Source organism: Pteronotus mesoamericanus, unplaced genomic scaffold (genome assembly GCF_021234165.1).
Source record: "Pteronotus mesoamericanus isolate MK-2021 breed Mesoamerican mustached bat unplaced genomic scaffold, CSHL_Meso_final contig_246, whole genome shotgun sequence".
NCBI lineage: Eukaryota > Metazoa > Chordata > Mammalia > Chiroptera > Mormoopidae > Pteronotus > Pteronotus mesoamericanus.
The window spans coordinates 9,254,443-9,280,085 of NW_026555104.1; the positions used below are offsets into that span (position 1 = coordinate 9,254,443).

Sequence of the window (25,643 nt, forward strand, 5' to 3'; positions counted from 1 at the left end):
AAACAAACCTGGATCTATACGTCACACTACATTGGAATAAACACCAAATGACCAGAGACCTAAATATTAAAAACGAAATTATATAAGTAATAGGTGAAAGTATGAGTGAAATCCTTTTTAATCTGGAAGTGAGAAAAACCTTCCTGGCTGAGACTCAAAATCCAGAAGCAATAAAAGAAAAATCTAATTATACAAAACTTTTAAATAGAAAAAACAAACATGCTGAAAGTCACCATAATAAAGTCAATACACAAATGAACAACAACAAAAATATCACAGCTTTAAGTCAAAGGGCTACTATCTCTAAAATCAAAAAAGCCTCCTAAATACAGAAGGGGGTGGGAAAGACCTACAACACAATAGAAAAAATTTAAATGTCCTTAAAAATCTGTATAAAGATATACAACCTTCCTCATAACAAGAGAGATGCACTTAAAATTACACTGAGATACTACTGCATTTATTGATATAAATCCAAAGTTCAACAACAAAGTCCAGAGGGAGGCTCTACAAAACCAGACTACGAAATGGTATTCTCATAGAGAGGAATTAGGTAATACCCAGAAAAATTCCAAATTTATTTACCCTTTTACAGAGGAATCCTACTTCTAGAAATCTTCTCAAAGATCCATTGGGCAAAAATGAAATAACTCAGGTGCAAGAGTATTCACTGTGGCATTATTTATAATAGCAAAAGTCTAGAAACAACTCAGATGTCCATCATAGGGGCCTTGTTGAATATACTATGGGGCACTCTCAAAGGCAGTACTATGCATCATTAAATGAATGAGAAAGATCCCTATGTACTGATATGGCGTGATCTTCCAGATACATTATTAAAAACAATTAAAACAAGATGTGTAACAGTACACATCTTGTAGGCAACTTTTTATATAAGGGGATAAGCACATATAACACATACATATTTTTATATGTTTGTAAAAAGAAATACCGGTAAGAAACAACCAAAAATAGTCACTAACAGGAGTATGAAGAGGGAGGAGGGAATACAGAAGTAAGATTGCTCTGAGTATATCCTGTAGTACAGTTTTGACATAAGCAGTCCCTAAAAACTGATGACTAACTGACACAAATGAACCTAACTTTATGTAAAGTTGATGATATAAAAATATAGAGAAAACAATTATTTTATGCTGCATTCGAATACAGGATTGACTATATATCCTTGGTGAAATATATTCTAAGAACAGAGCTGCACAGAAATTTTAAATGTTATTCAGTAGTTTGTAATTTAACTATCTGTAGCAATACTGGCATTATTTTGAAACTTTTTTTAGGATAATACAAATAACTAATTATGTTAATGCTGTTAGGAACCATTTATAGGAAATATGGGGAATAGAGAAACAAATCAAATCTTCACAAGAAAGTGAACAGATAAATCCAGATGAGGAACATTTTAGAGAACAAATAACTGAGTTTTGGCAATGTGGAGAGAAAAGGGATGAGGAGGTAGGAGAAGGAACTGATCTGCTTGGATTTTGACCTGATAATTTCTATCTTGTCAGTTCTTCCATGCTTTTAAAATGCTTTATTCAGTACTCTTAGCTGTTTTCAGCAGGAAATTCAGTCTGAAGAACCAACTACATAACCAAAACTAAAGAATATAATACTTTTAGTCTCAAATAAGCACAACAAATGTTATCAACTTAAGAAATAAAGATAACCTGATTGGGTTTCCAAACTGTTGATTAACATGGGACAGTTGTTCCCTGGTAGGTAACTTGTTTTACCTTTTGCAGTGTCGGTGTAATATATCCTAGGACAGTGTGTTTCACAACAGAATATGTAAATGAATTTAGAACTTAGTCTAGTACATAAGAGTTACCTAAATAGCTGTAATTCCTGACTCGATAGAAGACTTAATCTAAAATGCAATGTGTCTGAATAATATCTAAAATAAGTTGTAACAAACATTTAAGCCAATAAAAATTATTTTTGGAGTAACAGTAATATACTGTTACTTTATTTCGTGAGAATTTCTAAAAGCATAAGATAAGGGCAGTTTGTTACAATTCAAATATATTAAAATATTATTCTTTTTATTTTGAGAATTTTATAACAATCTTTGAATAAGAAGAAGCAATTTGGTATGTCCTCAAGCTTAGAAATGAGAAACAGTGTCACAACTATTATATTGGAATTTTTAAATTATATGTAGCAGAAACTAATCTCAATAAATCTAAATCCAAATTCATTTGAATCCATTAGTTAATGAAATAACATATTATTTCTTTCAAACAAAAGTACTGGCAAGTATAATGGAACTGAATAACTACTTCCACATGGGTTTCCCACGATTAAAAGAAGAGATTAAAAAAAAAGATTTAAGTGTTTGGTAGATTGACCCTCAGTCACATCCCTTGAAGAGTAACAGTGTGTAAGAGCTGAAACAGAAGAAATTTAAATGTTAAAACATTACTTATTTCCACAACAACATTGCTGAATGGAGTATTTTTAACACATTACTTTTAAGCCCTAAGAATGATGACTGGTTTTTGAAATCCATAGAAAGAATCTTAGGAACCCTCAAAGTGAAATGGGAATAAAGTACCTAAATCAATACTAAATTTCTAACACTGCAGACTTTTAAAATATAGATACTTTTCAAGGAACATTAATTTTATACAAAAGGTGACTCCTAGATTATAGTTCGCTTTCTAAGAAAATAAACTTCAAATTTTAATTCTAAAATTTAAATTCTAATTGGAGTAAAATAATGGCAAATGTAATTTAAAGAAAAACCAAGGATTTAATAACTAGGTATAAAAAGAATTTCCTTAAATGTAATATGCTAATGACTGATTTTAAATGGTAATAATTCATAATGAACATGACATAACTTGTTTTCTTTTCTAAGTGAAACTGACTATTCTGGAAATTACACAAGTTTTAACAGATTATACAAGCAGTCCACTAAGGAGTGGAGTAGAAGCTATCATTAATCTGGTCTCATTTTATTAAACGCATGACCAAAGTGTTGCCTTTTACATTATTTCACATAATTTAAAAAGTATAAATTGCTTTCTCAGAAGATAAAATGTAAAACAGCCTGAAGAAATCACCTGAAATTGATGCTGTTGTTTTTAAAACATAAAATCAAATAGATGGTCATTCATACAGTATCGAAGAGGTCTCTGGAGAAAACAATACTCATACCCACTCACCCAACAGAGTTTCATAAAGAAAAAGAAGCCTTAACCCAAATGTCATAAAATAAAACACATCTATTTTATCACATGAACTGATAACTAAAAGCATAAGGTACTTATTTAAAAATGTAGCGTTGCTTATGTTAGCCTGGGTCACATGATCCTTTATATCACAAAGAAAAAATAATCATATTTAAGTACTTCTTACTTTCCATAAAGGAAGAATAATATTTAAGTGGCTGATAAATTTTAAAAGCTGATTATACATAATAACCATCACGTTGGGGGAGTATATAAAAATCAAACAGATTGTGTTAATGCAGTTTTAAAAAGTGATGTGATAACTGTACCATTTTTTAGAAAAAAATAGAGGTAGGAGTTCAAAATAGTTACACTAATATCTTAGAAAACCATCCACGGGGAAGGTCAAATTCATTTTAAACATTTTTCAACATGTAAAAGAGATGAAGATTAGAGGCATTAAAAAACCCCCACAAATTCTTCACGAGGCAAATGTTAAAATGTGGAACCAAAGCTCAGACAAATACACAGAAATGAGTAAGGTCCGGGTCTAATGTGTGAGGCATTCCATCCTATAGCAAATCCAAGAAAAGTAGGTATGCTTAAAGCTATAAATTTAGAAAAACATTTTGGTCCATTTTGTTGCGTGTGCACCTCTTGCAATAAATTTGAGTCAGCACCAATGACAGCTCTGCAGTCCTCCGATGTGGTGCTGATCAGGTGGTTGCAGAGCTTCAGCTCACAGCAACACAATGCAGCTGAGCAGGCAAGCACAGCCCACAGCCAGGAGCGGTTCCTACTCTCCAGAACAAGGCGACCTTTAAGCTTAAGTTTCCCGGAGAAAATGAGATGCTGATGCTGAAGACGACACTATGGTAAGATGTTATTTAAATCAGTAAAAGATCGACCTCGGAATTTTTTTTCCTTTTTCTTTTCCTTCTTTTTCTTTTTCTTTTTTCTTTTTTCTTTTTTTTTTTAAGAAAAAGAACGTTAGGACTGAATATATTTTCAATAGCAAGTGCATGCACCAGAAATTTGCTGCAGTGTCAGTGGAGAAATTTCTCTTCAATATCCATTCATTTTGTAAATACACATACTGTTTTTTTAGAATCAGCACTGAAATATGGAGAAGAAAAATCACTTTATAAAATGTGAGGTTTGAAGGTATGGTGTTGGTTTGGATTTTGCAAGTGCCTTAAAATGTTTTGCAAGGATATATTTAGCCTAAAAACACAAAGATGAATTTCAAAGTATTGCTTTAATATCTAAATAAAATCTCATCCTACACACACACACACACACACACACACACAATTACTGCAGAGATTTAAAAAAAAAAAAGAGACACGACAGCCATTTTTTCCCATCTGAGTAAAACGAATATTATAAAAAACAGTAACAGCTTAAGATTCCAACTCTTTCTTTGCAGAGAATGCCATTTTATAATATTAAGGCTCTGGGAAGATAAATAAGAAAAGACGGTGTAAAAGGAGAGAGAAAATAAAGGAGAAAATGCAGGCGAGAGTAGGGGAGAGAGTCTCTACCACATAGCCCCAATTGAGGGATTAAGCATTTGGACTATAAATGAAGGGGAGCTTTGTTAGTTTAATCACTGGAACAATTATAAAAGGACTCAACAACAACGAGGTTTTTTGAAAATTTTGCCTAATGCTAACTGACCCATGCAGATGCCTAATTGTATTTGCATATTAAAAGAAGGGTATATCTGTTTGTTTCCAGGCTTTGATGGAATATCAGATACTGAAAATGTCTCCCAGCCTGTTCATCCTTCTGTTTCTCACACCTGGTATTTTATGCATTTGTCCTCTCCAATGTATATGCACAGAAAGGCACAGGCATGTGGACTGTTCAGGCAGAAACTTGACTACATTACCATCCGGACTGCAAGAGAATATTATCCATTTAAATCTGTCTTATAACCACTTTACTGATCTGCATAACCAGTTAACCCAATACACTAATCTGAGGACCTTGGACATTTCAAACAACAGGCTTGAAAGCCTCCCTGCTCAATTACCTCGGTCCCTCTGGAATATGTCTGCTGCTAACAACAACATTAAACTGCTTGACAAATCTGATACTGCTTATCAGTGGAACCTTAAATATCTGGATGTTTCTAAGAATATGCTGGAAAAGGTTGTCCTCATTAAAAATACACTAAGAAGTCTTGAGGTCCTCAACCTAAGCAGTAACAAACTTTGGACAGTTCCAACCAACATGCCCTCCAAACTACATATTGTGGACCTGTCTAATAATTCCTTGACACAAATCCTTCCAGGAACATTAATAAACCTGACAAATCTCACACATCTTTACCTGCACAACAACAAATTCACAATCATTCCAGATGAAGCTTTTGACCAACTCCTTCAGTTGCAAGAGATAACCCTTTACAATAACAGGTGGTCATGTGACCACAAACAAAACATTACTTACTTATTGAAATGGATGATGCAAACAAAAGCCCACGTCATAGGGACTCCCTGTTCTAGCCAAATATCATCTTTGAAGGAACATAACATATACCCCACACCTTCTGGATTTACCTCAAGCTTGTTCACTGTAAGTGGGGTGCAGACAGTGGACACCAGTAACTCTCTGAGTATGGTGACTCAGCCCAAAGTGACCAAAACGCCCAAACAATATCGAACAAAGGAAACAGCATTTGGCGCCACTCTAAGCAAAGATACCACCTTTACTAGCACTGACAAGGCTTTTGTGCCCTATCCAGAAGATACATCCACAGAAACGATCGATTCACATGAAGCAGCAGCTGCAACTCTAACTATTCATCTCCAAGATGGAATGGTTACAAACACAAGCCTCACTAGCTCAAAAAAATCATCCCCGACACCCATGACCCTAAGTATCACTAGTGGCATGCCAAATAATTTCTCTGAAATGCCTCAACAAAGCACAACCCTTAACTTACGGAGGGAAGAGACCACCACAAATATAAAGACTCGTTTACCTTCTATGGCAAATGCTTGGAAAGTAAATGCTTTGTTGCTCTTAATGCTCAATGCTGTGGTCCTGCTGGCCATCTGAGGGTCTGCATTTTCTGAAACTAATGAAAGAACTCCTCCCTGATGTATAGTTGGGAAAATATGCCCCCATCTAACTAGTGATTCAAGCTATATTAAGTATTCAAGAAAGCCAGTGTTACCTTTCTGACTCTGATGTAAATGAAGTAATTTGTCTTAAATAAAAGAAGTGCACAATGTCTTGGTACTTGCTGCTATTTTACTGTCTTAAGTAAAACTAATGAATTTTTTTAATGAAATGTTTTCTTTTTAAGGCTTCAATTTATTGCACAAGATATAAAGCATCTTAACTTTAATATGTATTTTATGTATGTTTACACTGTCAAAACATCTGGGAAAAAATAAATGGTCTATGCTCATAACCGTGTCATTTGGCTTTCCAGTCATATCAACTTAATCTACTTAGTAAGACTTAAAAATGACCTAATCATTTTTGTCCTAGGTACTTCGCTAAAGTCTTTATGGTAAATGAAATGTTGGAGGCATCCAAGGAGATTTTGCCACTAGAGTAAAACTGTGGCTGCCACCCCATGAACGGTTATGCCATGTCATTATTTTACACACAAGCCATAATTGTTTTAAATCTCAATGATGTCCTGCTTCTGAGGAACTCTTGGCTACTTTACAGATTATATAATGGACAAAAGCTCTTCAAAAAGCTAGAAGACACTAGGCTTTGCATTTTAATAAGGAAAGTTAAATGGCTTTGTGTTTTGCATTTAAGAAAGGTATTAAAAATAATTTAAAAAATTAGGTTTAAAGCCATTAAAGGAACAGTTTTAGTGCATCTTTAACAAACCATTTGTTAATGGAAATTTAAATACTTAAAAAATTGTCTTTTATGTGCAGGAGAGAAAAATTCATTTTTTGTACATCAGAAATTAGAATCTGACTTACCGAAACTAAAAGTAAGATTTAGTTTCAGAATAAAATCATGGGGACCTAACAAACATTGGCAGTACTAAGGAAGGTAAGGAGAGGAAAAGAGAAGCAGGAAGGGAAAAGGAATGGGATTCATTTTGTGCTACGACCAGACGATGAACCCAGAAGAGCAGACAGCAGGACTAGGGCTGGGCATGAGACAAACCTTAACACTCTAAATCAAATTGCACCAGGTCCCCAGTTAGAAGAAAGTGAAGAATTTTCTACAAATATAAAAGTAGCCACCTTATGAATTAAATACAAACATAATAGCCAAGAGTCCGAAAAAGCAGCCCTGAAACAAGGCTAGATTAAAATGCAGGACAGCAAAACTGGATGTGTAAGCCGCAAATGAGGTGCTTAACTGGTGAGACATAAGAATCTATTTCCAGCACTCTTAGAGTTGGGAAAAAGAGTACAGAAAGAAAATTTTATGTTCTTTCCTACGAAATTTTAAAATTAAAATAGACTTCTTTCCAGATTTGGGAACATTTCTATGGGGCAGGGGTAGAGGGGGAGAACAACCTCCAAATGTGCTTTTTTTTTTTTTTTTTTTTTTTTTGCTTTTTAAATGAAACACCAGGCTTATGGAAAAAAAAATATTGTTAAGCTTCAATAAAGCAATTCCTCTCCTATGCTGACTAGTACAGTGGCTCTTGAACATTTTTCTGCCCCAGTAAATCTAATTGGCTCACTATGTTGGGGAATGTCACCATGAAGAAAAGGGGTTAGTTGAAATAATCCCCTAAATGGCTTTAAAATGCATTACTTTTCCAAATGAACAAGCTGTTCCCATTTCCTCCCAATCACTGAGCTAGTATCTTCACCACTGATTATAGGGGCTAACTGCTTAGATATTTTCTACCCTACCTCACACTAGCATTTTGTTTTAAAAAACACATATACTGAGTTTCACAGGATGTTTCTCAGAGGTAATGTCTTTCACTCTGAAGGTGACAAAAATTCAATGTTGTCTCAGAAATATAATGGGGAAAAGTGACAAAGTAAAATTATGGATTACAGCATTATGAGCAGCTATGGATTATACCAATCTAACTGACATTTCTGCAAAATGCAGATGAAAAACTCAGTAAATTTACAAGTACAACACATGCCAAGTATACAGACTCTTAGTCCTTAGAAGGAATTATCTAGCCTTAAAGCAATCAAACAATATTTCCTCCTAAGGAAATTGTGTTATTAGCATTATTAACGGAGGTGGGCTCATTATATGCCACTAAGACAAGAACTACTATATTACTGGACTCCATAAATATTTCAAAATGCATTAGTCTTCAGCATCTGTCTCTCAAGCTTATATGATATATATCCATCCATCCAACCCTAACTAAGGCTTCTATTTTACAAGTAACTTGTTTCTCACCAGTGAAGTGTATTCAAATACGAACACAGACACAAAAGCAAATGCAGTAAGAGACAAAGTAGCAGTGAAGAGTGTACGCTGGTGTCAAAGGTTCTAGGTCTAAATCCTGCCTCTGCCACTCCTCAGCTGTGTAACTCTGGATAAGTTACCACTGCTCTACATCATAGACTCCTTGTCTATAAAATGGACTAGCAGGACTGACTTATTCACAGTGGTTTTATTCTGAGGATTAAATGGCATAATTCACATAACGTTGCTGCTGCTGTTGTTAGGATTGTTATTATTACTTGTGTATGTGCAAGCCCAGTGAACACTCAAGCTCTATGTACACCTGAGAAAATGAAAGGGTGTATTTGCTTCAGTCCTGTTCCTCCACCCTCTAGAATTCAGGTTTGGATATTAATGCACTAGGGACCTGCCATGACCTGGGCAGAGCGGTGGTCTCAACACTGCCCCCCGCCCCACCGCCCCCGGGGTTCTGGCTGTCATCAGCTGCTGGCTTGCTCCGCTCTGCAGACGCAAGCCTGTCAAGCATGGCTTTGCCAAGCACTCAACCTGCTTTCGACGTCAGCCATCGCCATCCTCCACAGGGACCCAGATGAAAGCCAGAGAAATGTTCACATATCACAACAGAATGGGATGTCTTCTGTAGCTAACTTAAAGGGTCACAAATATGCGCTGTTCAATAATCTTCCATAACAATGCTCTGAAGCAATAGCAAATTCCTTTAACTATTAACAAAAGTGGCATACAGAAGTCAACCTGAAATCTTTTGTAAGATTATTCCTTTTTAAGTAATTGTTTTAAACATTTTTTAAAATCCTCACCCTAGGATATGATTTGAGAGAGAGAGAAACACTGATGTGAGAAACAAACAAGGCCTCCCATACATGCCGGACAGGGGATAGAACCCACAACCTTTTGGTGTATCAGACAATGCTCAAACCAACTGAGCCAGCTGGCCAGGGCTCTTTTGGAAGTACATTAAAAAACTAGATAAGGAATGATAGTATGTATTTACAAAAATCTTCCTTAAAAAGTAAAAGGTTGTATTACTATTAAAATTAGAATCAAGCACCAATACCCATTATCAACTTTTTTAAACATTATTTGGAAAATTTCAGGACAAAAAACAGAAACAACAGATAAAATTACAGGGAAGTAAAAAAAATGATTATTACTATCAGGTGATATAACTGTCTATCTAAAGAATTCCTCAAGAATACCTTCAGAAGAGTAACTAAATAAATACCAAAATAAATATGGAATCATTAAAGATTTTTCTCATATGCTGGCAACAAATATTTAGAAAAGTACAGGAAAAGATACCATTCATAACAATAACAATCCACCAAAACTAACAATGCCAAGAAATAACATTCATATGAAATGAATAGGACCAAATGAAGAAAAGGTAAAAACATTAATGAGAGGTATAAAGTTGATAGAGATGATAAACAAGGGTCTCTCCATTTATATATTCTTTCACTCAATAATTATTTAGCCAGCATCTAGAACACACCAGGTACCAAGGCCAAGTACCGGAGGTGCACATTTATTGATACTGTAAAGATGCAATTATGTCCAGTGTAATTGATGGATTAAGCCAATTCTGACAAACATTCTAATGAGATTCTTTTTGGAACATAGCATTAAACATGTAAGTTCATCTGGAAAAAAAAACAGGCAAGAGTAGAAAAAGTAAGAAATAGTTAAGGCATTTCTTACCCTTTCTTGAGAGGGAAACATAGCATCTGTAAATATTAAGACAGAATGGTAGTGGCATAAAAATAGAAAGGAAGAGAACCCAATACAAAAAATGGTAGCACAACTGGAGCACAGTACACATAAGAATTCTCTGTGACTCCATTTCCTCATACGGTTGTTGTGAGGAAAAATGAGATAATACATGCAAAGTGCTTAGTGCTACACAATAGTGTTTACCACGTAGTAAGCTCTCAAAAGCTGTTGACTTTAGAAGGAAAAAAGATCACAAATCAAAGAGGAAGGGAAAATTCAATAAACAATTGTGGGAAAATTGGATACTTACTTCAGGTGCTATGCCTACATAATGAATTAAAAAAGATAACATTAAAAAGGAAGTCTTAAAACCAATAGAAGGATTTAAAAAATATTTATAAATATCTGGGTGGCTATTTTTACTAGAAAAAAATCACAAATAAATCATCAATAGATTTTTCTATATAAAACCCTCAAATTTCCTTATGCTGAAACAATGAGCCCAATAAGAATATTCAGAGAAAATAAAGGAGATTCTTAATTAAAGCTCATAAAAATGATGAGAAAGTGGGCAAAGGACACAAACATAATATTTTAAAGACAGAAAGCATGTGCTTGATAAATAAATGGGAATACAGCCAACCACATAGTATTGTTTACTGTAGGATCAGGCCTTGCTTCCCTTTATAATACCATCTTAAAATTCTCCTGCTCCCTTACTGTTAAGTTCAAACTGAAAGTTTTTTGTCCCTCTAATCTCGCATGCTCTCTCTTGCCCCCAGGCTTTCATAGATGTTGCATGTCCACTTTGGTTCACTCACCTCTCTCTTCTTCCCCTGGAAAACCCTTATTCATCTTGTTGATTTCAGTTTAGATACCATATTCTCCTAGGAGTTTTGGTTTTTGACCATCTTGATCTGATTTCATAAATAAAATAATGAATTAGTACTGATCAAAGATGTGTCTGGTGGGCCACTAATGACCTCCAAGTCTTTAATTCCAGAGTCTAAGTTTCTTCCATTAGGTCTAAGTCATAGCTTTGCAGTCCAGAGAAAAAAGGAGATCTTAGAAAAGGCTGGTACTTGTCATATAAGAATTTAGTTCTGGGCAGTGGGGAGTTACCTTTGGAACAATTGTCAGAGATAGGCTAATTCTAATACCTGCGAACAATTTAGTAAAAGTAGACTGCTCAAGGGAAATGAGACAGGGAAACAGAAACAAATGTCACCTCAATGTGTTAATAATGTGTTAAACAGAGTAGTTTGCTTTACACTTTGAAAAACTGTGGCACAAAGTGAGGTTTTTCAGTAGCTCAACTTTAAGAAATGCCCCAGCTCTGTTAAACATGTTTAGGGACCAGTTGAGACATATGCTCAATACACCTATTTATTTCTTCTATTAATTTTGGTCTGATAATCTGCATTTGTTAGAAATTATTAATAAGCTCAAAGCACAGAAATTAAACATAAGCAAACACAGTATAAAAAAACAGCAAAACTCTATAATTTTAAGCATATTTAAAGCACATTTAAATAGAAATGTAGTTTAATAGAAAGAGCATGAGATAAGCTTTTGTCATTCAAGTTAGTGCCTTGGGCAAGTAATTAAATGTGTCCTCTGGTAAAAATCTACATATTTAAGAACATGTGTTCTATATGGGTATTTTAAAGGATAGATTAAATTATATCTATTAAAGCACTTTTGGGTGCTACACAAAAATTTTAAAGGTTACTGCTGTCCCTTGTTTAAGAGATTCTTGGGTGATTGACAAGATCAGAAATAGAAATGACTGAACCCAAACAGGTACATAATTCTCATGTATCTGTCCTCTAGTTATATTTCAAATAGTTAGTTTACAAGATTTGTTATTTATTTATTCCATGGGTAGTATAATTTATCACTAAAAAAGTAGGTATCTGAGTATTTCACAAGGGTATCTCAAAGACAAATATCAAGGAAACCTGATGGAATACTCAATACCAGGAAATGCAGTTTTTCACTTTGTGTTATTTTATTGCCCGTAGTCACAGTTCAAACAAACGAACACGCTGGAAGGCTGCAGGAGTTCAAATACCTGTCAAATGCTTGCTTCAACAGAAAATAAGTGAAGACGCAATGGCTTTTCATTGAGAAAGGAAAAAAAAAAGAGCATCAGTAAGGGGAAACAGGGATGCCATACACCACAATAACCACCCGGAAGGCTTCTGTTTGCCAACTGAAGCCTCAGCGACCACTGCTGCATCTGAGACACTGTACAGTTTAAGAGTGACTGGCACACAGCCACAACCGCTTACCAGTTCTACTACTCAGACATCAGCAATGCTGCTATTTTTCCTCACGCCGATGACAAATAATTAAAGAAAGCACATAAACATTTAAAAATAATTTCATCTATTTACAGGCTCCAATATTTCCTCATGGTATAGCTTTTCTACAATGATTACAAAAAAATCTTTCTTGCTTTAACGAAGTATATTTGGATGACGTATTATGAATCTCTTGCCCTGACATTAAAATTTTTAAAAAGCTGTAGGTAGTAGGATATTAAATATGAACTTAGAGACTTATTGTAAAAGCTCAAGTGTCTTTAAAACATATTAAAATTAACTAAAGGATATCAAGAAGTCATCTGAAACTAGTAAAACAACATCTTCATATATTATGAGTTGACTGACTATAAATGATTTTAATCTTAAACATAAATGTCACATGTGATACATCTAAATTTCTGTATTTTTTTTCCAAAGCAGTCATGCTTTAGTCATTATAACTCTTATCCCAATGAACATGTCATTACTGAAAACATCTTTGGGGCCCCTCCTTTCAAATAATATTAGGGGCCAGTTCAGAAGGCACACAAGAAAAACACTCACTTTAAACAACAACAAAAAATAGTACTACTAAACTTGACATTTGCTGTCAAAAATTTTCAAGTATAAAAATTTTCCTATCGCATAAAAAGAAAATGCTTCATTTGACAGTACCTTCCAAAAATGTATTTCACTAACATGTGCTCCAAGGTAGTGGGGTTTGCAGTAAGTATATCACCTCTGATAGCGACTCTTCAGAAGGCAACAATATTCACTTGGCTGCATTTAATCTCAGATGCTTGCTTTAAATTTTTTCCATGTTGTTTTATGTATTCAAACTTTGTATGCATATCTCTAGGTTATTTCTTATCAAGGATTACATACATATCTACTAAAAGAGGTGAACCACAGTTGATTAAAAAAAAACAAAACTTTTTGCATAGCAATAGATAGACTGCAGCTATTTACCATCTTTTCTGGTAGTACAAGTCAAGTCAAAACCACCAGATTATTCAGTATATATCAATCATTAAATCATCTTTGATGAATAAAGTGAACCCCTGTTTCTTTAACACCAAGGCCATTACACTTCTATAAATCAAGTGTCACAGAAAATAAAACCATTCAAGAAATCTTTTGACTCAATTCAGAACTTCAATTCTAATCACTCTTAAATCAAATCTTCTTCCTTCAAACTATAGTTGTGTGTGTCTATAATTAAAATTGGTGATTAGTTTTAACATTATCATTAAATGATTACGTATATACAATAATTAAAAGCTAGGTTCACTTATTAAGTGTTCTATGAAATGCCACATACTCTGCAGATTCTGTGTATCCACAAGAAGGCATCTAAGACCTAAGAGCTAAAGTCCAATAGGTGAACAAAAAAATTAAATTCTGCACACCCCTATGTTCATTGCAGAGTAATTTTAAATAGCCAAGACATAGAAACAACCTAAGTGTCCTTCGATAGGCGAATGAATAAAGAAAATGTGGTATATGACTATAACAGAATATTATTCAGCCATGAAAAGAAAAATATCCTGATATTTGCAACAATATGGACCTGAAGGCATTATGCTAAGTAAAATAAGTCAATCAGAGAAAGACAAATACTGTGTGATTTCACTTATATGTGGATTCTAAAAACAAAAACAAAAAACAGAACTCATAGATACAGAGAACAGATTGGTTGCTGCCCAGAGGGATGAGCAGGGAGGGCAAGGTTGGGAATAAGGAATGAAGGTGACCAAAAGGTACAAGCTTCCAGTTATCAAATAAGTAAGTACTGGGGATATAATGTATAGTATGGTGACTACAATTAATTATGCTTTATTATATATTCAAGAGTTGCTAAGGGAGCAAATCTTTAAAGTTTTCATTACAAGAAAAAAATTTTTTTGAGGTGATGGATGTTAACTATACTCTTATGATAATCACTTTGCAAAATAGACACATATTGAATCTGTTGTATACCTGAAACATAATGTTATATGTCAATTATATCTCAATTAAAAAAAAGAAAAATTATATCCTAACATGGGCATTTATCAAAATTTGCCGAAAGAGACAGACAAGAACAAGTGTTGAGTGGGGATGTAGACAAATTAGAATTCTCTTATACTGCTAGTGGAGAGGTCAAATGATAAAGCAGCTTTCAAAAACAGTTTGGCAGTTCCTAAAAACATTAAACATCAACCTATGACCCAGCAATTCTGCCCCCAAGATATATATAGAGATATATATATATATATATATATACCTAAGCACATAAAGAACATATATCCACACAAAAACTTGTACATGAATGTTCATAGCAGAATTATTCATGACAGCCAAAAATGGAAACAACATCTATTAACAGATAAATAGATAAGAAAATGTGATTTACCTATACTGTGGAATATTATTTAGTTATAAAAAGAAATAAAATACTGATGATACAACATCCATAAACCTTGAAAACATTATGTAAAGTACAAGAAGTCAGTCATAAAAGAGCACATATCGGACTACTCCATTTACATGAAATGTCCAGGAGAGGCAAATCCATTAGAGACAAAAGTAGATTAATAGTTGCCAGGGACTAGGGGAAGGAATAATGGGGAATCACTGCTAATGGGTATTGAGTTTCTTTTTGGGATGATGAAAAGTTTGAAATTATAGTGGTGATAATTGCACAACTCTGTGAATATACTAAAAACCACTTAATTGTACACTTTGAAAGGGTAAATTTTATAGTACGTGAATTATATCTAAGCTGTTATTTTTTTATTTTTAATTTTTTTTTAGCTTGCCTTGAGGAGTCAGAGTGAGGTTACTAAGATGGGTCTTGAATCAAAAGTAGAGGTTTGCCCTATGTTAAAGGAAGGTCATCCAAAGCTGTTAAGCCTGTGCAAAAGCATCAGCCATGCCAGGATGCCAAGGGATGGCAGGAGGGCAACGGGAAGATGGTCAGTGATGAGGAAACAAAAGTGAGGTATATAATATAAGTCTGGAGCATCCTTGTAAAATGTTCTACACACTCTGGTGACTAGTCTGCTTATATTAAACTGTTTAAAATTATTTTATTTTTTAAAGATTTTACTTATTTATGTTTAAAGAGAAGGGAAGGGAGGGAGAAAGAAAGGGAGAGAAACATGAATGTGTGAGGTACAGCAATTGGCTGCCTCTCACACACCCCAAACTAGGGAGCTGGTCTGCAACCCAGGCATGTGTCCTGACTGGAAATCAAACCTGTGACCTTTTGGTTCACATGCCAGTGCTCAGTCCACTGAGCTGCACTAGTCGGGGCTATTAAACTTTTGAGACAAATGGTTTTAGTGGAGGGAATGTGCACAATGTTCATTTGGCATTCTGAGCTTTCTGGGCAGATTTTGTGGCCTTGCCAGTTCCCAAAGTGTTCTCAACACCTGTCCTAATGCTACCCTCAGCAATGTATCATGAACACACCCTTCTGAGAACTCCCCAGAAATCATACAAGGCTTACTTGGAACAACATCAGTGATGGTAGGATCATTGTATTTCCAAAATCTAGCCTCTTACCAAAATGACTTTCAATCTTCTGCTAAGGTTCAGCAATCTTGCAACTAATGTGAACAGCATAAAGGATTATAAAGAGACTTTATAAGATGTTAAGGAACAAAGGCTTTATCTTATAAGCCAGCGGTATTTTGAAGTATGGAAACTACAGGATAGGAAACAGGCAGTTACTATTTCTGTATTTCTTTTTTACCATTATTTTTTGTCTACTAGTTTTCTAGTAATGACAATCAATACTGATTTTCTATTTATAATATAAATTTTCTTTTAAGAAAAAAGTCAATATGAATATTGAGGGAATAATATAGTACAGATGTTATGTAGAAATGGCAAAAATCCAAATGGCAGTATATGAACGCCTTAAGTATGAAAACTTAGCTAACAGGAATGTACGAAAGGTTTTATTTGGAAGTGACACTCATTTTAGAGAGGTCATTCTGGCAATAACGTGGAAGACAAAGAGGATGGGGCAAAATACTGGTGACAAGTTCAGTTAGAAAGTTGTTGCAATAGCCTAAACCACAGGTCTGCAAACTATGATCCACTGGAAATGTCCTGCCCATGTGCTACCGGTGGTCTGTTTTTGTATGGCCTGCAAGTTAAGAATGGTTCTCATATTTTTAAAGAGTGGTTAAAAAGAAAAATAAGGAGAAAACTTTATGTAGCTTATTAAGCCTAAAATATTTACTACCTGGCCCTTTGCAGAAAAAGTTTCCTAATTCCAGCTTAGACAACTGATGAGGCTGCAAGGTGAGTCTGTAATATGAGGATAAAGCATAAAAAAATATTTATAGCAGAATCAACAAGACATAATCACCAATCAGATATGTGAGTTTAAAAGCAGGCAGAAGTGAAGACTGATGCTAAGGCTACTATTTAAAACTCAAAGTAGATGAGATACCATTATCCAAGAGAAGGGAACAGCAAGAAGGAAATCTCTTCTAAAAATTAAATAACTTTTTTTCACTGATAATGAAAAATAAGAATGACAAGCCAAAATTAAATTAGATAACAGACTTACATTATTATACCATTAGGAAGACAAACTTGCTCAAAGTTGAACATTTGCCCTCAGAACATATATTTTGCAACTAAGGGAATATGTATCCCTTTTTCTACATTAGACTTCTAAAATGAAGAGGCTATTTTACTGTAGAAAAATATTTATGTACAATTCTAAAAAGTACTCACATTTAAGTCTAATATAACAATAGCCTGCTTTTACATATTTGCATATTTACTTTCTTAGAAAGCTTCCAAATACAGCTGACACCTGAACAACATGTGATTGAAATGTGCAAGTCCACTTGCATGTGGAATTTTTTCAATAAATATACTGTTGGCCCTCCACATCCCTGGGTTTTGCATCTTTGAATTTAACCAACCACAGGTGAAGAACAGTACATATTTCTGATCCGTGGTTGGGAATCCATGGATATAGAGTCCACTGAATACATTGTTTTAAGTCATTTTACATAAGAAACTTGAGTATCCTTGGATTTTGGTATCCACAGGGGGCACTAGAACCAAACCCTCATGGAAACAAAGGGACAGTTAAGTTTTGGGGAATCAAACGGCACACATGGATTTTTGCTTGTGTGGGGTAGTGGTGCTCCTAACCCTCATGTAGTTCAAGGGTCGACTGAAGTTTACGGAAAAGTAATTGTCCACCCTAAAAAGCCATCTGCTGAAGACACTATTGAACTGCTTTAAATGTTCTACTTTTAAATACAGAGGAACACCCCCCCCCCCTCCGCCAGCAGCATGGTTAAGAATTTTAATTCTAAAAATCCGATTGCTTTCAGAACAAATCAAACATACACAAATTTCAAAACTTGGAAGCTTAAGGGACACAAGGCATAGGTGCAATAAGCACAAACCTGACATAGAGCCTACAGAGGGTTTTCTAACAAGCAAAAGTGCTTGCTCTGCCGACAGTGTGTGTGTAACTGCCCTCAAGAAAAGATTCAAGTATTTTTTTTCATGAAACAAAAACTCCAAAGACCAAAAAGAAAAGTTACAGAAGAGAAAACTGGATCTCACTGTTTCTAGAGCGATATAGTAAAACTGCAATCTGATATTCTCAAGAAATTGCTATGTGAAATTTATGAGCATTCAAATAGTTTATAAATAAGATCACTTTTCTCCACTTTTTAAGAGTTTTGAAAGAATCAGTGTGTGAAGGCATAAAGAAAGTTTTGGAAACACCTAAGGAAAACTGTGGGTCAATTCAAGGTAATATAAATATGTAAAGAGAGATACTGCTCTTATATAACTGATCACTAGTTCCAGGGCTCCAGCTCTAAATATAAGAAATTTGTATTTCCCACATAGAAAATCAATGGCATAGTTGCTATTCTTTTTTAAAATAACTGTTGAAGCTAAGTGAGGTACATATAAGTTTTTATTATACTATTTTCATGTGCCTCTACAATTATCTAAGAAAAGTTTTAAAATCGTACAGATAATTAAAGGAGCACAGAGATGAACTTTACGGGGACTTAAAACTATTTTGTAGAATCATTCACTCCATTGTCTGGTACAGAGGAAGTGGTCAAATTTTGATAAATAAAAATTAAAAAACAAATCAAAGCAACCCCCTCTTACTGGGTCAGGTACTATTTCCTACCCAGCTTCTTGCCCAATCATCCAGCTCTTTTACACACACACAATCTTTTATTTTTCCAACAAGTATTTATTAGTTAAAAATAAGAGTTCGGGATCATGGGGTGAGATGTACCCAGGTCTCCATTCACCTCCCTGGAAGAAGGATGGAAGACAGAGGAGAGAGGACAGGTGGGATGCAGCCAGTTCAGATCTCCCTTAGCAGCCGTCCCAAGTTGACACCCAGGATATGGGGCAAAGGGACTTGTACACACGCAGGTACTGTTCACAGATGGAGACATCACCCCCCTTAGCAGTCACTGCTTCTCACAGAGGTGGAAGTCCAGGTAGCTCTGCCAACAGTTGCCGGTCTGGCTCTGGTTGGGGAAGCAGCTGTCAAAAAGGGCGGTCTAGTAGTTCTCTGGTCTTGATATCTTGTTCCATGTTGCTGACTCCTAAACATGCCCCTGCAGGTGCTCTCAGGTCAATGTGACCCTCAGCCCGTACTTGCTATTCTTATAGCAATCATGACTACTATTTACCAAATGCCTTCACAGTTGGGTACTCTACTGAATGCCATACAGATACAGTCATATCCAGTACTCACAATAAACCTACAAACCTGGTACAGATTCACAATCCGTTATGTAAAACCTTTGGGGCAAGATGTATTTCTAAATTCAGAATTTAGATTTTAGGAAGGCAATACTGTGCACATACTGTGTGTAGTGGGTTAAGGTTCTAGCTGGAAATAGGTAGTACACTCAAATTGGGATATTACAGATTATGTGTAAAGGAGAGGGAAGGGTTTAGGGAAACTGCAAGGGATAGTGAGACATGAGACCTGAAGAACTGGGAACAGGGAAGAGCTACCAGAAACCAGGCAAAGACGGTTGCTGCACAAAAACTATCTTCATGGAAGGATGTAGCCAGCCCACCGACCCTGCAGAATGGGAGCCAAGAGAACTCATACTTGACCTTACTCACTTTCTTCCCTCCAACTTCCTGCTTATATTCACCATGGACCAACTGGAAGCTGGTAAAGAAAGCCCAATGACACACAACAGGGCAGCCTCTCAGGGCACTGACCATAGGGAGAAGAGAGAGTGGATCTGGAGGGGCAAAGACAATTTATCTAGCACTCAGTTGACTCAGTCAACATAGACTAACTTCTGTCACAAGCAACCTCAAAACAACACTGACTAATAGAACAGAGGTTAATTTCTCATTTACACCATGTTGTCCAGTAGTTCTACCATCTCTGGGCCTGGAGACCCCTCACTGAGCCCTCAGTTTCTAGGAGATATTGACAAAAGAGAGCAGGAATGTTAAACTGGCGAGAAGTTAGCAGGTCTAAAAGTAACATACCTCATTGGAACCTACATTTTACTGACTAGAATTCATACGGCACCATCTATCTGTCAGGATGTTAGGAGAGGTATGGTGATGTGCACAGATGGAACAGGAGAAATACAAATGAAATACTAGCCTTATTCTGTATTATGTAACACTCCAGTGGAGTTTGAGACAGCACTCCAAAATCAACCTAATATTTTTACAATGAAACATTAATTAATATCCACACCAACTGTGACAAATATAGATGCTATTATTAATAAAGATTAATAAAAAGCCTCATACCAATGCAGCTTAGGTGTTTCCACCAAACAAGTACTGGTGCCAAACTTTTTTTTTAAATCCTTTATTTTATTTATTTAGTTAGTTAGTTAAAGAAGGGGGAAGGAAGAGGGAGAAAGAGAGAGAAACATTGATGTTGAGAGAGAAACAAGGATTGATTGCCTCTGGCATGTGCCCCAACCAGGGACTGAACCTGCAACCTAGACATGTACCCTGACCCAGAATTAAACTCGTGACATTTCAATTTGCGGGACAATGCCTAACCACCTGAGCCACACCGGTCAGGATGGTGCCAGAAATAATTTTCTTTTTCTTACAAAACTGTTTCCAGAAAATATTGGATTTCAGAATTGCAAGTAAGAGATTATGAACGTACATTATACTCCACATTATACAAATGAAGAAATCCTCTCAAAACAGTAGCCAGGAAGTAGAGATGGGACTTAAACTCTGGTCTGTGACTTGCAAATGTATGCTTATGATTCAGGAAAAACCGCAAATAACCAAATGTTTTTATTATTTCAGTTATCATTAATGATACTAGCCCTTAGACATAAAGAAGCAAAGAGAAGCTATAAATGCCAATGTTTATTGTGTCTGATTCTATACAAGCACTCACTGTGCTAACAGGTAGAGGGAATATAAAGAACAAGAGATAGTACCTGACCACAAGACAGAATATGGTGGAAGTAAGATTTAGGGTACATCTACAGTAAAAAACAGACTCCAATAAGTGCTCTAAAAGTATAAAGACTAAAAATGACTGATGTGAAGAATAGAAATAGGGAAGGCTTGTATCAAAGCTGCTGCAATCAGAGTTAGACCCTGAAGGAAGAACAGAATTTTGAATGAGGAAGCACCACTTTGGGCAGGTGGGGAAAGCTGCACAAAGATAAAGGGGTGGAAGGTATTTCAAGGCCTGAATAACGGCAAATGATTTTTGTTTTGGAGCCTTTGAGTGCTAGAGAGTTCAGAACTTTAAATTTTACTTAATTATTATCAAAGGCTTGTGCAGCTTAAAATCAATCAGAAAAAGAAGATAATGAGAAATCCAGGGTTGGAGAGCAATTTGGCCAGGTCATGATGCAACTACCTGAGAAAGAGATTATGAGAAGAATATAGGTAGCAGAATAAGAAAGGGAAAATGTTGAATTTTAAGTAAGTTGAGATGGAGGTTTATGAGTATCAATAGAGTTGTCTGTGCATTATCTTAGTACTCTGATTTATAGTGCTACTCTGGTTGCTAAGAGGCTTTTAATGTTTACTTCCTAGGTATGATCAAGCTAACTGCCAGGTAAGTGAGGTTCTATATAAGCATTGTATAAACAGGATTTAGCTAGCACTGTTTCTATTCAGTCAGGAGGGGTTCTATTCATACAGGAGGGGAAAAAAAACAAAACTTCACGGTGAAGTAAAACAAGTGGGGAACATGTATGGACTTGTACTTTTGCCATTTATGTAGCAATTTCCTTGTATGTCAAGGTCATTGTTCACAGTCTGCAATTTTTAAAGAGCAGTGGCCCAAGTGATGAAATCATTAGCCTAACACAACCCAACTTCCCTGTAAGCTAATTATCAAAGAAAAGAAGTGATCAAAAGACAAAATTTCTTTAAAGAATTTACTCAAATTCTTTCATGGTGGTTTAATGTATTAAAACAACCTTTGTAAACCCAGTATAAAAATATCACTTTCATATACAATCCTTTTATTAAATTAGCTTTACATTAATAAAGTTTATTCTTTTCTAATAGGTTACTTTATTTACTAGAAATTAAATTCCCAACATGCCATATTCCTACTTCAAAATGACCACGACCAGAAACCATCCGATGAACTTCTACCAGATGTTTTAGGGGGAAAAAAATCCCACAAAAACATAGACATCTATCTCCAATATAATTACTTGATTTTAACTCATGATAATCACAGCAGGCAAAACACTATATACTTTCTAATAGAGTCAATCCAGTGAAGAAATTCATAATGTATGCATGGATAAGAGAAATAACAAAGTGGCATTCACTGGATCCTTTAAATAAGCAATTAGATTTTAGAAAGACTTTACTTGAATCCCTTGATCTCGGCCAAAGTCCATCTATTTACATTAGTTGTTTGGAAAACACTCAATAGGGTATTTCCAAAGAGCAAATGGCAGGTCAAGTTTGGAACATGTGACTTACTCTCTAATTATATTTAAATAGCCCATGGTGAGTAAGAAACTAGATTCCACACAGGACATTGGAGAAAGCCTGAATTTTCAATCTTCAGAGAAAAAACCTTAAAAGGTAATATTAAATTGAAATTTTCTCAATTACATATTAAAACCAAATGTAACTTTTAGTATATTAAATTTCTAAAATTAAAATTTGAGCTTTAAGTTAAAAAAAAAGAATAGTTAACTATGTTCAACATAGGCTAGCTGCATTATCTCAAATGTAATAAGCAATTATACTGAAATGTAAGATAAAAGGAAATTAGCCTCACTTTAAAAATGGTTTACTATTAAACTTTTGGTATAAGTCTATACTATATCTTCACAATCCTCATCTAAAAAATACTGAACTAAGACTCAGATTCAAGTTCTAGTTCTGGTCATTGTTAGATATGCATTCTCAGGCAAGTTATGCTCTTTTCTCTGAGCCCATTTTTAAATGAACGGGTTGATTTTGATCACTTCTAAATTTCCTCCTATCTTAAAAACTATAAACCAAAAGGTTGGCATTTCCCCAGTGCTGAAATGGTTCCTTTACTTTTCTCAGCTTTTAGCAAAGTCCTTAAATTCATTTGTGACCCAGGTCTTAGATTAAATTTCTATAAATATTTTTAAACAGGAAAATGATGTTCAAGCTATCACTCATCAGCCTTTGCCTCCTGTTTGTTGGTTACACTTCGGGGGACCCGGCTACCTCAAGTTCTGTGACAGTCTCGAATACTCAAAGTCCGATTTCTAACACATCTCCAAACTCCAAGACAATGACAGATCACCAAATGACCTTGACTCACAAAACGAGCCCAAATCCTCAGACGACCTTACACACAAATCCTAAAACAACTCTGAAAACAGCAGTAGCCTCAAAGATAGCCACCACCACGAGTACGACAACTATGAAAAATGATGGCACCACACTGAATCCAAAGGACAACATTCGCTTTCTTTTCTATGCAATGATTTTTGCTGTTTTGTGTGCGCTGAAGCTGAAGTAGACTTGAACTGCCTGCATTCCTATCTCAGTTCCTTATCATCTGCTAAATGACAAGCACACTAGGAAAACCGAATTTATTTCAACTACTTCTAGGGAATCGTCAGTATCCTAGCTTAATTTGGTTGCTTGCATATTTTGTGTAAACCTAATTATTACTTAAATATGATTTCCTTCTTATAAATGCTAAAAAAGCACAAAATAGCAATGTTTGCAAAACTGAACTGAAAATCAGATTTTTACATTAAAGGTGTGAGAGAAGAAATTATGTTGGGGTCTAACCAAAGTACGAGTCTGCGTGACAGTGAGGGCGAGAGAGCAGGTGGGCGATGAAAGTGATGTGTGTTGTTCTTATATTAGTTTTTATTAAATAAACAAAAAAAATGCTAATCTAGTAAGTAGAAACCATAGTACTTTATGAAACAATACATCCGTGTCGCATTTCATGAATGTATAATAGCGATATGTTGTTACAGTAAAAAAATTGCTTATTCTGCTAACCTTTGTAATGCGTAATACAGCTATTCCAATGAAAAGAGTCCCTTGCTTTGAGCAAAACTTTATTTGCTATTTCAAAAGGTCATTTGTAAATCAGAGGCCTGGAATTCAGAGTGCTTCCTTAGAGAAATATACCTCATCACTATGGTTGAGATTTTCACATTGTTCTAGTGATACGAAGATTAATCTAACCAAAAATCTAGTGTAGAATTTTAACAGTGATAATAACTATGCTATTAATAGTGTAGTTGTTAAGGTTTGAAACTCAACTCTGATTCTTTACTAGTTTGCGTTACCATAAGTTAAATACATGAACCAGTGAGATTCCCTAACAAACTTCAGCAATAAACTGACTACAAATGAATCACTTGGGGGTGCCTATTAAATATACAGATTAGGCTCTACCGCTGAGATTTTGATTTGGCAGCCCAAGGTAGAGCCAGGTATTTGTTTGTTTGTTTGTTTGTTTGCATGTTTGAATTCTCCAGGTCATTCTGGTAACTAGGTCTGGGAAGAACTAACAACTTTTCTAAGTTTCAGTTTATATACATGTCAATCACTGTTACTAATTATACCTCAGAAAGTTATTGGGAGGGTTTAATGAAAAATGATATAATATGCACAGTCTGCTGCACACAAAGCACTTATTAAATGTTAGCTATTATTACTACTACTACCACACAAAAAGTAATTGCCAGGTAGTACAATATTCAAGAAAAAACTCTTCATTTTAACTTTTAGATTTTATATTTTTAATTATTCTTACAAAAGCAGTATGTGCTCTTGGTAACAAGTCAAACAGTACAGAGATATATAGCAGAAATATTACAATTGTTCCTCTACCTCCTCCAATCAGACTCCCCTGAGATAAGTAATGTGAGCAGTTTAAGTGTGTATATTTTCACACAATTCTCAGTCTGTACATACTATACACACACCTACACACCCATATTACTCTGCACTTTGTATGATAAGTGTCAGAATCATCCTTCTGCATCTTTTAAGATTTTATTTATTTATTTTTAGAGCAGGGAGAAGGGAGGGAGAAGGGGGGGGGCACATCAATGTGTGGTTGCCTCTTGCGCGCCCCCTACTGGGGACCTGGCCTGCAACGCAAACTCAGGCATGTGCCCTGACTAGGAATTGAATCCGGGACCCTTTGGTCCGTAGGTGGGCACTCAATCCACTGAGCTACACCAACCAGGGCTTCTCCCCACCCTCACCTTCTGAGTCTTTTAAAAGCGGCATGGCATTAGGGGACTTCCCTTGGGAAACCCTGCCCTTGTAATCCTCTTTTCAGTTGACTAGGGCTGACTTTACCATTAAGCTCAAGTAACAGGCACGTACCTCAACCATGAAATTCCATCCCCCTTGCCATAAAAACCAGAACTTTTGCTGAAACTACTGGAAAACAGGTGTTTCACCACTGGGGTCGTTAAGCTGGGAGAACACAAACCACTGCTGGCTATGGCTTAGGAAGAGCTGCTGAAGAATAAAATTAATACAAAGAAAGCAGAGTCAAGAGACAGAAAACAGATATTCT

The 25,643-nt window shown here is 35.4% G+C and overlaps 2 protein-coding genes across 4 annotated transcripts in view; one reads left to right on the forward strand and one right to left on the reverse strand.

Moving 5' to 3' along the window:
- The window catches only part of NF1 (neurofibromin 1), a 245,812-nt gene that overhangs the window by 60,911 nt on the left and 159,258 nt on the right, over positions 1-25,643 (reverse strand). The window lies entirely within an intron of this gene.
- On the forward strand, positions 3,886-6,263 carry OMG (oligodendrocyte myelin glycoprotein). The gene is made up of 2 exons (XM_054573168.1): positions 3,886-4,069; positions 4,935-6,263. Exons 1-2 carry the CDS (start codon positions 4,067-4,069, stop codon positions 6,261-6,263), a joined length of 1,332 nt encoding a protein of 443 aa, XP_054429143.1. The 5' UTR covers positions 3,886-4,066.